Genomic DNA, 13,863 nt, shown 5'->3' with positions numbered 1-13,863 from the left:
TGAAGCACTTTAAGCCTTTATAGAAAATATTTTTTTTTGTTCACTTCTGTTCTATACTTCGGGAGTCTGAAGCTGTTATTCTCTCTCAACAAATATGTATGCGTCTCATTTATATATCGGAGATTATCGCTAAGATAATCCGGCAGGTTGCCCTTCTTAATATTGTACACAAATTTCATAGAGTGGTAAAAAACTTGTTGCTTCATGCTTAACCAATTCAAGGTTTCAAGCATACATCTTTTTGGTGTGTCGTACGGTTTGTTGAGGATGAATCTCATCGCTCGGTTTTGCATTTTTTGCAGCTTATCTACATGGGAGTCCCCGCTAGGAAGAAAATCGTGGGGCAGTATATAAAGTGCGGTTCTACCATTGACCTGTACACCAACGTTTTATATCTTCTTCCCAAGTACTTACACGATCTCTTTATAAGGCCAATTTTTTTAGCAATCTTGTTGACTGTATACTCAACGTGCTCATCAAACTTTAGTTTGTTGTCTATGCATACATGTAATACATGTGTCAAGTTAGCACTACACTTTTCGAAATTGGAAAAGTTAACTACGGCATTAATTGTAGTGTTTTTGTTGTAAATTTGTTGTGGAAAGCAAAAATTTGTAGCTCTCGTTTTTTAAGAAAAAATGGTATGTAGTGCTAACTTGACACCATACACCTAGTCGATAGAATTGAGATATTGAAAATGTCATAACGGCATTAATTGTAGCTTTTAACTTTAAAATTTGTTGTGGAAAGAAAAAATTTTTAGCTCTCGTTTTTTTAGAAAAAATGGTATGTAGTGCTAACTTGACACCATACACCTAGTCGATAGAATTGAGATATCCAATATGTTACTATGCCATTAATTGTAGCTTTTAAGTTTAAAATTTGTTGTGGAAAGAAAAAATTTGTAGCTTTCGTTTTTCTGGAAAAAATTGAGTTGCCCCTTTTTCGAACACAATCTAGTATGTAGTGCTAACTTGACACCATGCACCATTGACGACAGAATTGCGATATTGAAAAGGTTACAACGGCATTAATTGTAGCTTTTTTGTTGTAAAAATTTTTTCTTTCCACAACAAATTTTAAAGTTAAAAGCTACAATTAATGGCATAGTAAAATATTGGATATCTCAATTCTATCGACTAGGTGTATGGTGTCAAGTTAACACTACATACCATTTTTTCTTAAAAAACGAGAGCTACAAATTTTTTCTTTCCACAACAAAAAAGCTACAATTAATGCCGTTATAACATTTTCAATATCTCAACAATTTACAACAAAAACACTACAATTAATGCCGTAGTTAACTTTTCCAATTTCGAAAAGTGTAGTGCTAACTTGACACACGTATAAGTAATACTTCTATATTGATAGTAAGCTAACATCTCAATGTGTAAGCATTCCGAAATCAAACCGAGACAGTCTAGTACTGTTTTTGTCAATGTATTGTGTACTTGAGTGCCGGTTTTGTATATGTGTTGTGTACATGTTTATTTATAAATGTGTGTGTTCCTTTTCTTCTGTACGTGTTTATTGATATATCTGTACTGTAGTGTTTTCGGACGGTACTAGGCCTTACTGCCAATATAGGAGTATTACATATATGTGTCTATGTATATTCCTAGGTACTTGAAACTTTTCACCTCTTCGATATTTTCATCTTTGATTTTTAATTCACGGCTTATGGAGTCAGCATTTGCCGCTCTGGAAAATACCATAAAGTTAGTCTTTTTCACATTCAGTTTGAGTTTATTTGAACACAGCCATTGATACAAAGAATTAAGATCTTCTTGCATGTTGACAATCGCATTTGGTAGTTCCCTATCACAAGCGAGCGTGTTTCGAACGAGTATTATCACTCCCCCTGTGTGTATACTGTGTGAGTCGCAGCGTATCATCTGATACGCCGGGTGATAATGGTGAAACAAACAAGACAATCAGGTATATAAATGGTATCCCAAGAATTGTGAATGTGCCTGGATTTCGAAGCGACGAGGAGAACCACTAAGACCAAACAAGATCTGCTAGTTTACTACCAGAACGCAAGGGGACTTAGAACTAAACTTAAAGATTTTTTCACTATAACAGCAAGTTGGCAGTGTGATGTACTATGTATTTCGGAGTCTTGGTTGCATCCGTCTATTTTGGATGGCGAAATTGTTGACAGTACGTATAAAATCTATAGGAGGGACAGGGATCAAACGACCAGCATACATGAGCGCGGTGGCGGTGTCTTCATTGCTGTCAAGCGCCGTATATCGGTTGAACAATTAACAATAAGCAACAATCACCTGGAGCAAGTATTCGTTAAAGTTAAAGGCCACGGTGGTGGTGATATCATCATAGGGTGTGTTTATATTCCACCAAAATCACGTTCTGATGTATACTCCAGTCATATAGCTACCATTTCTTATCTTAGAAATAAATATCCAAACAGCAGTCTTATGATAATCGGTGATTATAATCTTAATAGTAGTCTACCACAAGTTGAGTGTGAGTCAATATTGTATGAAAAATTTCTTCTCTCTGGATGCCTCCAGCAAAACAATACCTACAATGAGCACGGACGAATGTTGGATCTATGCTTCAGCGATTTAAACCTCTTGATTAACAAGGCGGATCCCATTATCCAGGAGGATGCATATCACCCCGCGCTGGTGGTGCAACATAAATTCCGTGCAAATCTGAAGCAAAATGACGTTCCTACTTATGTATTTAAAAAGGCAGACTATGCAGCGTTGAATAGCTTCTTCCTGGGCGCAAACTGGATAGACTTATATAAGCTGGAAAATATCGATGACAAATTGAGCTGGTTTTATGAGATTGTGTACTCGGGCATTGCTCAATTTGTCCCAATATTTGTTAAGAAGAATAATGAATACCCTTGTTGGTTTTCAAAAAAGTTGATTTACAAAATTAAGCAAAAGAAAATTGCACATCAAAGGTATAAGAAGCTAAAAACCCAAGCAAACTATGCCGTATTTAGTAGTTTAAGGTCCGAGTGTAAAGAGCTGAGTACATCATGCTACGAGAGTTACCTAGGAAAAGTAGAGAACGATTTGAAATGTGATCCTAATAGATTCTGGAGTTTTGTAAAAAATAAAAGGCGCAACGAAATTACTGCATGTAATGGCGCGGAAATAAGTAACCTCTTCGCGTCATTCTTCAGAAGCGTATACAAAGAACCTGAGGGTGTTACACACCAAGAATGTGATCATCCAGATGTCGACATGGTGGAATTTGAAGTATGCTTCAATGATGTATTTCGTCAGCTAACTCTTTTAAATATCAACAAAGGCGCTGGACCTGATCATATACCAAACATCTTTTTGAGAAACTGTGCTGTGAGCCAATCACACATATCTTCAGCAAATCGCTTCAAACAGGTAATTTTCCCTCGACGTGGAAGTTATCATACATAAGCCCTATACATAAATCGGGTGATAAAGCCCAGGTGAACAACTATAGACCTATATGCATCCAATCTTCACTCGCTAAATTACTAGAAAAAATCGTCTTGCCTCAATTAACCTCTGCTTTTAAAAATGTGATAATCTCCAAGCAGCATGGATTCTTTGGTGGGAGATCCACCTCTACCAATCTATATCTCTACATCAGCTACATACTTAATGCAATGAACAACGGACTAGACGTACACTCCTTATACACTGACTTTAGCAAGGCATTTGACATGGTTGATCATGAAATTCTGCTACGAAAAGTAAATAGTTATGGTGTACGATCAAGAGCATTAGAATGGCTTCGCTCGTATTTATCTGGCAGACGTCTGCAAGTCCGTGCCAATTGTCATCTGTCAAATGAGTTTNGACTTTAGCAAGGCATTTGACATGGTTGATCATGAAATTCTGCTACGAAAAGTAAATAGTTATGGTGTACGATCAAGAGCATTAGACTGGCTTCGCTCGTATTTATCTGGCAGACGTCTGCAAGTCCGTGCCAATTGTCATCTGTCAAATGAGTTTGATGTTATATCTGGTGTACCACAAGGATCTCATCTGGGACCAGTAGCTCGTTTCTGTAACAATTCTCTACCAAGGCGAATTGAGATATGAGTTCGCCGCCTTGTTCTCTACTGCTAATGAGTAGTAGAGACNCATTAGACTGGCTTCGCTCGTATTTATCTGGCAGACGTCTGCAAGTCCGTGCCAATTGTCATCTGTCAAATGAGTTTGATGTTATATCTGGTGTACCACAAGGATCTCATCTGGGACCAGTTCTGTTCAGCATATTTATAAACGACATAGGTGTGAATCTTAAATCCGAGTACTTGTTATATGCCGATGATATGAAACTATTCAGAGCAATAGGTAACAATCACGACATGAAGGCTCTTCAGGAGGATATCTCTGAACTAGAAGAGTGGTGTGTGATGAATAAATTGCATCGGAACATAAAAAAGTGTGCTGTCATGGGATTCTCTCGACGTCACAATCGAATGCCCGCCAATTATTATCTGTGCGGCCAACGTGTACAGTTAGTCAGTACCATAAAGGACTTGGGAGTGATGATTGACGATAAACTGTCTTTCTCAGATCACATCAACCACATAGCTTTACGTGCATGCCGTGCTCTGGGATTTGTTTGCAGATTTGGCAAGGAATTCAAGGATGTAAAAACCCTCCTCAGACTTTTCTCGACCTTCGTCCAACCAATACTTGAATATGGTTTAATTGCCTGGGCACCATATACCGAACAACAAACTAACAATGTTGAAAAGGTTCAACGAAAGTTCTGCAAGTTTTTGCTGTATCACTCGCGCGACGAAAGCAATATGAACGTCAATGATGTATATCTCAGGAACAATATTAAAACTCTATGTAGCAGAAGGCAAATGACGGATCTATCGTTCTTTTACAAAGTCGTCAATGGCCTGATTGACTCACCAGAAATACTGGAGCAGTTCAGATTTATTACCTCTAGAGCCGATCTCCGAACTAGAAGGCTACTAGATGTTGTGCAGGCAAATAGAAACTACGTCGCCTTTGGTCCGTACAACAGGATAGCGAACCTTGTCAACCAACATGCACCGAATGTAAATTTTTTTGGAGGGTCTCACTCTAGCTTAAAATATAAATTAAAATCAATTCTCTGAATTATATGTTACATTGCAATGTCATTTCATTCCGTTTTGTTTTTTCTGTTAAAGCGACCAACCACACACGTTTGTTATTACTTTTTTAGTGAATAATTTAGTTATGTACAAAGCTGATTGGCGTTTAAATAAATAAATAAATAAATAAATAAAAAGCCACTTAACATAAAAAGTCCTCTTCTTGTTCTCAATCCTTCGTTGGACAAAGACGGACTTCTACGGGTTAATGGCCGATTAGCACATTCCACATTGAGCTATAATGAAAGGCACCCAATAATTCTCCCTACCGAACCGAGGTTCTACCAGCTATATTTGGAGTTTTAACGCTGCTACTTCACGCAGAAACACGATTAATGCTCCAAATGGTAAGGAAAGAGTACTACGTACCAAAGCTAGAACCTCTAATTAAAAAATGCATTTTTCAATGCAAAGTGTGCACGCTTTACAAGCAACAAACACGCAACCAAATAATGGCCGCTCTACCCCCTGAGCGCTGCAGTTTCTCACACCCTTTTCCACAACTGGAGTATATTTTGCTGGGCCATTCCAAATTAAAGCATCGGTGCTAAGATCTACCACCCTTATCAAGGGATACGTTGCAGTTTTTGTTTGTTTTTCCACAAAGGCAGTGCATCTCGAGCTATGCTCGGATCTCACAACCGAGGCTTTTCGAGCAGCATTCGCCCGCTTTGTTTGACGAGGCTTCCCCTCAAAAATGATGAGCGACAATTGAAAAACGTTCATTGGCGCCCAGCGCGCAACAGAACGCGACTTCGTTAAATTCCTTAACGAATGTTCCGCAGACATTGTCAAAAAATATGCCCCTCAAGGTATCAACTGGCAATATATACCACCCAGCGCCCCCCATATGGGCGGCTTGTGGGAATCTGCAGTGAAAAGCTTTAAAATCCATCTAAAGAAAATCGCTGCAACCCACAAGTTTACCTTTGAAGAATTCACGACGCTTCTGGTGCGAATTGAAGCAGTCCTCAATTCGAGGCCTCTATCCGCACTTTCCCAAGACCCAGCTGATATGACAGCGCTTACTCCGGGTCACTTCCTTCGAGGTGCACCGCTGTTGGCCGTTCCCGAGCATAATGCGGAAGACCTCTCTCTACTAAACCGGTGGGAGAATGTCAAAGCACTTCACCACCAATTGAGTCGCCGCTGGAAAGATGAACTCAAATATCTTCAGAAGAGATACGAGTGGAAAACCCCACAACTCGATCCTCAGCCAGGCGACCTCGTCGTGATCAAAGTAGATTCGCTCCCCCACCGAGTGGCGATTGGGACGAATCGAAAACGTACGCCACGGCCCTGATAAACACATACGTGTCGTAGAAATACGTACGCAAAATGGAGTTATCACGCGGCCACTTGTCAAACTGTGCTTCCTTCCAAAAACACAATAAATAATTCTATACATCTTTTCCTTTTGTATATTAAGGGTCTAAACTTTCCGTTTAAATATTGTACCCAAGTACTCCTCGTTTCTCTGCCTTTGCTTCTACTTCCAGATTGAAGACATCATGGCATCGCGGAAGGCATGCCCCTTGGCTCCAACGGCAGAGACGGATAACTGCCTCCAATGCCGGCTCTGCCACCGGTACCACGCCTTGAGGACGTGCCCGGCCTTCAAGACAATGAAGCCGCCGCAACGGATAGGGGTAGCCCGGATAGGGGTATTGCATCAATGGCCTTGCGCTCACGCACACCACTGGTGAGTGCGATTCACTAGGCAGCTGCAAGGTTTGCGGCTTAGCGCACCAGCCGGCCCGCAGCGGCCACAAAGGCGCCAAGGAGCGTCAAACGGCGCGCGCCGCCGAAGAAGAAGGCGCAGAAGAACCCGCGCAACCAGGCGCCGCAATGGCAGCGCAAGAAGACCGCCCAACGGACGATCGCGCGCACTCCCCAAGGCCTAGAAACGGCCAATTACCAGGGCCGCACCACCCACCGCGTCCTTGGCAACACGATCCGCGCCCTAAAAGAGCTGCAGGAGACGCTCATCAACGCATTCCTGCAGGGCGGGGACGATGTTTTAGCCGCCGCTTAAACTTAATTCAGCGGCCGTGCGCGCATCCTTTGGCCGCAGCAGTGTGAACTCCGAAATAATGATTAACGAGCGCGCACGGCCGCTTCCCATCATCATGCCAAATCAGAGACACGTTAGTTCAGCAATTAACCTCGGTTAACGCGCACGCGCCCCTTTTGAACGTCATATTGGGGCAAACTTTAAAGCTAATTTTTAATAAGTAACCTTATTGTATATGCTCTTAACCTTGAAGTGTAAAGAATGAAGAACTAAGCTGCATAAACTGAATATAAACTAGCTATTGTATTGTCTTTCCTTTAACGGAAGCCAGAGTGTGTGTGTAAGGTGAGTGCGAAAGGCAACCATTGGAAACTATTCAGGTGTTATTGAAGTGCTAAGTACGTAGAAGCTGGGAACAACTGCACTAAGTGCAGAATACGTACATTTCTCTGATTGAAAAAATTTATATTAAGGTCGATAGGGGTCTTACTCCTGATCATAACAGTATACATTTTTTATGCGGGAAATTATAATTACTGGTGTTATTGAAGTCCAAAGTAAAGAAATGTAGGTATTCTGCACTTGTTCCGATTTGATATTTACTTTTGAGACCTAGTTTGGTTTTATAGGTTTTAAATAAGCATTTGCGTTTATCCTATAGCTGATCTTTCTTTACAAACATTAACAAATTTTATGGGAAATCCTTAGCTATTCGTACAACGATTTAGAGGTGTGGCGGAGGGGAAGGGGGTGTGTCCTTCCAAACCCCCCCTAAATGAAAGAGGATGGTGCCAACGCTCCGATCTCTAGAACGTGTGCTGAACTTAACTTAGTCTTCAATGCTTTGGACATTGATTTCTCACAATCAGGCCCTGCCTTGGTTACTCATCTGCGAACATTTTTCTCTGCGCTACACCACTAGCGATGTATTTAATCTTAGCTCTTGTGAACTTAATGTATTTAAAATTTATCTTAATTTTTAAGTTTTAGTAGCACTTAATTAGTGTTAGCTGAGTAGTCTGTAAAAATATTCTGTATTCCAAGACTGAAATAAAAAAATTAAAAAAAATAAAAATAAATAATTTATTATGGGGTATAAATAAGGGTATTTCATGATTATAACCCTTACCAAATAGAATTCTCCTTTTGGTGTGCACCAACTGGGGCTACCGCCCCAGTTATGTAGCCTTGGAAAAGGATAAGGTAACTAGAATTTCAGAGGGTTTTTGCTTATTCCTTTTGTTATTATCCTTCGTGTATATTTTTTTTTTGTTTGACAGCTCAGCTCCGCCATTTAATTTGCATATACCACACAGGCGCACGGGAGATTTTCATAGCAATTTTATTAATAAATTGCGACGAAGAAGTTTCAACTAAAGGAATGAAACACCTAACAACTAATAGAGGGGAAAATTTTAATGGAAAGTAAGACCAAAAGAAAATACGATTAAAAGGAAAATATGATGATGTTCTTTTGTTCAGATAAAAATAAATAGTAGGGGGTTTGGGGTCATATTTTTGCGCAGAATTCCTTTCTGCGTAGGAGGCCTTTGGTCGCGCTTTAGGATTATAACCCTTACCAAATAGAATTTTCCTTTTGGTGTGCACCAAATGGGGCTACCGGCCCAGTGATGTAGCCTTGGAAAAGGATGAGGTAACTAGAATTCCCTTTCTGTGTAGTAAACCTGGGGCTGCCGCCCCAGTGATGTCTATTATGGTTACTGGGTGTTTTATAAAAATGTATTTTATATAATAAAATAAATAAAATAGATAAAATTATAGAATATCTGTTGCGTAAAACAAATGCTCGTAAGCATGAGGACCCTTTCGTCAAACTTATTGAGGCAATAAAATATACATACAAGCCTTAAAAATCTGTTTCTGTATTTTATGGGGGAATATGACCCCAAATTCCTACTATTTATTTTTATCTGAACAAAAGAACCTTATCGTATTTTCCTTTTAATCGCATTTTCTTTCGGTCTTACTTTCTACCCTTGGTTTTTTTAGATGTGGCAACACAGTCCTGCTGCCATTTGTAAATATTCTGCATGTACTCTCATAATTATTAAACAACAATCAATTTTTCATAAAAAACTGTAATATACTAAAAGTATTTATTTGCTTGATCGTGCCCTCTAACTGCACATAAATTGAGTGTAAATTACGTGTAAATTTAGTGGAAAGTGCATTATATATTGTAACATTTGATTAATATTACAAACTTTAACAACAAATTCCTTAAAAATATAAGGTTGCACGCTTTGAAACTTCTTACAGGGAAATATTAGACCCCCCTCTACCTCCCATATTTTCCTGAATACTGTACTCCAGGGTTACCAATCTAAAGCAGATTTAGTAAACTAAATTTTTTTAATAAAGCGTGAGCTGCTGTCTGCCAGCGTGTGTAAAAGGTTTTTAATTCGATTCACGCGTTTGGCACAGCAACCCAAAATCGTTGTACAAATTCATAAAGAGTACCCAATTTTATACAGTTACAATGGTTATGGTGCAGTTCATGGTTCGGATTCTTAATACTTGCACTAATACGGGTCTTTTGATGCCCCTTTCGATTATTTTGCATAAATTTTCGGTGGGGAACATGAAGTGCACAATTACCGCAACAATCCTAAATGTCACCACGAAGCGGCTCGTCGAAAATTTAACGGGAAATGTTTAGTTATTCGCAGGACTGTTTTTGGGGTAGGGGACAGAGGGGGAGGGGCGTGGCCCCCTAAATCCCCCCATTCGAAAGGGGAAAGCCCTCGCTTTACGAAAAGTCGCACCCCCTCCTTCGGGGCCTCCCACAGTCCCCAGGGGGAACCGTTTGAAAATGGGCGAAAAACAGCATTTACCGAGGGAAATTGTGCAACTTGTAGTGGAATATAAACCAACTAACAGAATCTGTGGGGTTTATAAATAAAAGAAGTTATCCCAAGGTGGTTATGAGGCGAAAAAAGGGGGGCTGAACACCTTTCGCAGAGAACACCTTTCTGCGTAGACGGCCTTCGGCCGCACTTAGGAATTATAACCCTCAGGCAGTAGAATTCGCCTTTGCTGTGTTGCCAAAGAAGGGGGGCTGAACTCCTTTTGCAGAGAACACCTTTCTGCGTAGGCGGCCTTCGGCCGCACTTAGGAATTATAACCCTCAGGCAGTAGAATTCGCCTTTGCTGTGTTGCCAAAGAAGGGGGGCTGAACTCCTTTTGCAGAGAACACCTTTCTGCGTAGGCGGCCTTCGGCCGCAATTAGGGATTATAACCCTCAGGCAGTAGAATTCTCGGGTACTGTTTATGAATTTGTACAACGATTTTGGGTTGCTGTGCCCAAACGCGTGAATCGAATCAAAAAATTTTTGCACACACTTGTAGACAACAGTTCACGCTTTATTACAAAAATTTAGGCTGTATTCCAAAACATCAAAATACAAAGCATCGGTCTTTTATTTCTAAACCTCAGTAGATTGTAATGCCAAATGTGTGCAACTATGGTCAGATCCAAGTTTTCTACTAGGTTGCGCAAGTTAGACTTCTTCTGTTAGTGTGATTTAGAAATAAAAGAGACTGATGCTTTGTATTTTGACGTTTTGGAATGCACCCTTATTTTACTAAATCTGTGCACTAATTTAACATTAATGTCGGTTGGAAATATGGTATTTGTTTCAAATTTTTGTTATAAATTTGTATATACATTTTTATATACAAGATATTTTTATAAAACACCAAAATAGACATCACTGGGGCGGCAGCCCCATGTTTACCGCACAGAAAGGGAATTCTAGTTACCTCATCCTTTCCCAAGGTTACATCGCTGGGGCGGTAGCCCCAGTTATGTCACAGAGAAAGGAGAATTCTACGTAGTAAGGGTTATAATCCCTAAGCGCGGCCGAAGGCCGCCTACGCAGAAAGGTGTTCTCTGCAAAAGGTGTTCAACCCCCCTTCTTCGGACGCAAGTTTAACGTTTTTTTTCCTTTCAAAAAATCTAAAATTCCCCCCTTTTCAAACAGCTCCCCAGAGGTCTGTGGGAGGGGTTGGGGGGGGAGAGGTGACTTTTCATAAAGCGGTGTTAATCCTCTTTCGTTTAAGGGGGATTTGTGGGGCCCACACCACCTCCCCCTCCGCCCCCACCACTAAATCGTAGTACAAATAGCTAAACATTTCCCGCATTCTCCTTTCTGTGTTGCCAAAGAAGGGGGGCTGAACACCTTTCCCACGACAGTCGGGTCTACGTAACCGGAACGACCCAGATTTATATCTGGCCAAGGACTGTCACTCCAGCAACACTCCCCAAAAAGTCTTTGGGGAGTTTGTATGCTGTTACAACAACAACAACAACCTTTTGTTGAGATCAACTTTCTGCGTAGGCGACCTTCGGCCGCACTTAGGGATTATAACCCTCAGGCAGTAGAATTCTCATTTCTGTTTTGCGAAGAAAAGGAGCTGAACACCTTTTGCAGAGAATACGTTTGTATATTTTTTATGCTTTCAGGGTTATATCCTATTTTCTTTTTTCTCTCATTCTTTTGCATATTTTGGAGTTTGACAGCTGAACTACGCCATTTAATTTGCATATGCGACCAAAGTCAGACGCATGATTTAGGTTTTTATTTAATAAATTGTGATTCATTGGTTAATATTAAAGTTATAAAGAAAGTTATAACTCATCGAGTAAAGTGTAAAGTGAAGGAGAATATAAAAATATATTGCTGAAGTAGCTGCTATAAGGAGAATAGGTGACAAATTTACGTTAATTTCCGAATTTTACAAAAAAGGGCATATTTCTAACCCAATATGTAAATAAATTAGTGACCAAAAATTACAAAAAAAAGGGTGTTAAAATAATGTTTAGACCCTTGGCTACAAGTGTGCGCAAATTGTTTTTGGATCGCGTCAACTTTTTGGACGCAATACATCGAAATATATCGGCAACGTACTAAACCGAACCCAATTTAACAGTACGCATAGATTAATACTTAATAAATATTAATATCACACAATTTACAAGCGGCATTTACCTTAATATTTTTTATATTAGTTTACCATTTATACCCTGCGTGAAATCTTCAAACTTTATGCACAAAACAGATTTCTAGCACTTTACATCTTTTAACTTCAATCTTTTTATCAAAATCTGTTAATTAAATGCATATTACACGGTCTTATATCAACAATTAAAAACCTTGAATTACTATAAAAAAAAGCGTTCAGCCCAAAAGATGCTTCACGAAAAATAAATTCGATACAATTCGTCTTGATTCGATATTAGGAATGTAAGAAAGACATCAATGCAACGTGGACATCGAATTTTACTAGGAATAGGATTTGACGGGCTAACTAGAATGGCATGATTCCAAGAATGATAGAATACAAGATTGCGCCGATCAGAGAAGATTTTTGAGAATAACTTTTGTGTGACGTCACACTGGTGCAATTGCGAGAGAGAAATGCCAAAACGTGAGCAAGAATGAAAGAAGAAGAAAAAATGTTGCAAGGAAAACGTAAACAAGTTGCACAAGTGTGACGTCATGCAAACAACGATTCTGTCAAACTCGTTAAGAGAGGAATAGCGGTCCAAGATCGGCGCAACCTTTGTATTCTCTCAATCGTGGCATGATGCAACAACTACAGGTTGTAGCAATCGTACAAAAACAACATTTACCGTTGGTATGAACTCCTTGTGTCATCACCATTTTTTTTATCTATTCATATTCGTGTGTATATGTATACCCTGCATACCAGGATTTCATAGAATTCTGAAAGGTTTCATAATTTGTTTAAGAATTTTCTTTAAGAAATCGTACAGAAATTTCTTTACTAGTTCTTATCAACCGCCTCATATGTTTTTCTTTACAGATTTCTAAAAGAATCGTAACAAATTTCCGACACTCTTAAAGATTTCGGGAGCATTTGTTTGCAGGGTATATATATACGTATATGTGTATGTGTACGCGGATATGTAAGTATAGCAAAACAGACGATAATTTGACACAAGCGTGCTCATAAGAAGAAGCATAGCTTCTATCGCTATCACCTGTAATTGATGCGCCTTGCTAGAATGGTGAGGCTGAGACATATAGCAAGAGCTGTCAAAAGTTAAAATATTAGGTAGTAGTGCACTTTAGCGAAAGCAGGTCAAAATGGACGGAACAAGTTCGGGAGTAGTATCAATCGACGCGTCTTAACGCCAATAATAACAATCCGAGACCGGAAATTAACATTTTTAATTCATTAAAGAGTTATTTGCAAAAAACACTTGTACTTTCCGCACTATGTTTTGATGAATTTCACGCAAATGAATGGAATAAATGAACTCAATTTAAAACGTATTTATTAGTTTTTATACATATGTGATGTTTTAAGTGTACACTTTCGCGAAATTCTGTATTTAATAGCAATATTCTGATGGTGAAAATCCACACAACAATCTTGTGTAGTTAATATAAATAAGATAGAGGAAAACTGGTGCTGCCACTCTATTAATTAATTAGTTTTCCTCCATGATATTTATATTAACTACGCAAGATTGTTGTGCGGATTTTCACCATCGGAATATTGCTATTAAATGCAGGACACTTAAACCATCACAAATGTATAAAAACTAATGAATATGTGTTCAGTTGAGTTCATTTACTCCATTTATTTCAAAATGATGTGTCATAACAATATTGTCTGGTGTAAACCCTAACTTAGCAAATGAATCCAACAAGCTTTTTCGCTAGGTGTC

At 39.3% G+C, this 13,863-nt stretch overlaps 2 protein-coding genes across 9 annotated transcripts in view; one reads left to right on the top strand and one right to left on the bottom strand.

The window, feature by feature from the left end:
- Crk (Crk proto-oncogene, adaptor protein) overlaps positions 1-12,416 on the bottom strand; it is a 190,879-nt gene extending 178,463 nt beyond the window's left edge. For 4 of the 7 annotated variants that reach the window (XM_017621687.1, XM_017621723.1, XM_017621681.1 and 1 more), the window contains exon 1: positions 12,155-12,415. Coding sequence is in view for 1 of the 7 variants with exons in the window: in XM_017621715.1 (XP_017477204.1) it covers positions 12,180-12,182 (3 nt within the window). In the remaining 6 variants the exon portion in view is untranslated. Of the gene's footprint in view, positions 1-12,154 lie in introns of all 7 variants that reach the window. The other 3 variants (XM_017621704.1, XM_017621734.1, XM_017621715.1) reach the window with 2 other exon arrangements.
- On the top strand, positions 1,942-3,419 carry LOC108367084 (uncharacterized). 2 transcript variants are annotated; one of them, XM_017621637.1, is made up of 2 exons: positions 1,942-2,156; positions 2,259-3,419. In XM_017621637.1, exons 1-2 carry the CDS (start codon positions 1,968-1,970, stop codon positions 3,417-3,419), a joined length of 1,350 nt encoding a protein of 449 aa, XP_017477126.1. In that variant the 5' UTR covers positions 1,942-1,967. The 2 variants fall into 2 exon arrangements, with proteins under 2 accessions (XP_017477126.1, XP_017477119.1); XM_017621630.1 differs by having other exon boundaries at positions 1,942-2,161; positions 2,264-3,419.
- Positions 12,417-13,863: the final 1,447 nt, after the last annotated feature.

The sequence above is a fragment of the Rhagoletis zephyria genome, unplaced genomic scaffold (genome assembly GCF_001687245.7).
Source record: "Rhagoletis zephyria isolate East Lansing unplaced genomic scaffold, Rhagoletis_zephyria_1.1 Rzeph_scaffold_00042, whole genome shotgun sequence".
NCBI lineage: Eukaryota > Metazoa > Arthropoda > Insecta > Diptera > Tephritidae > Rhagoletis > Rhagoletis zephyria.
Note: the sequence above shows the minus strand (reverse complement) of the source record. Positions and strands in the feature narration are given on the sequence as shown.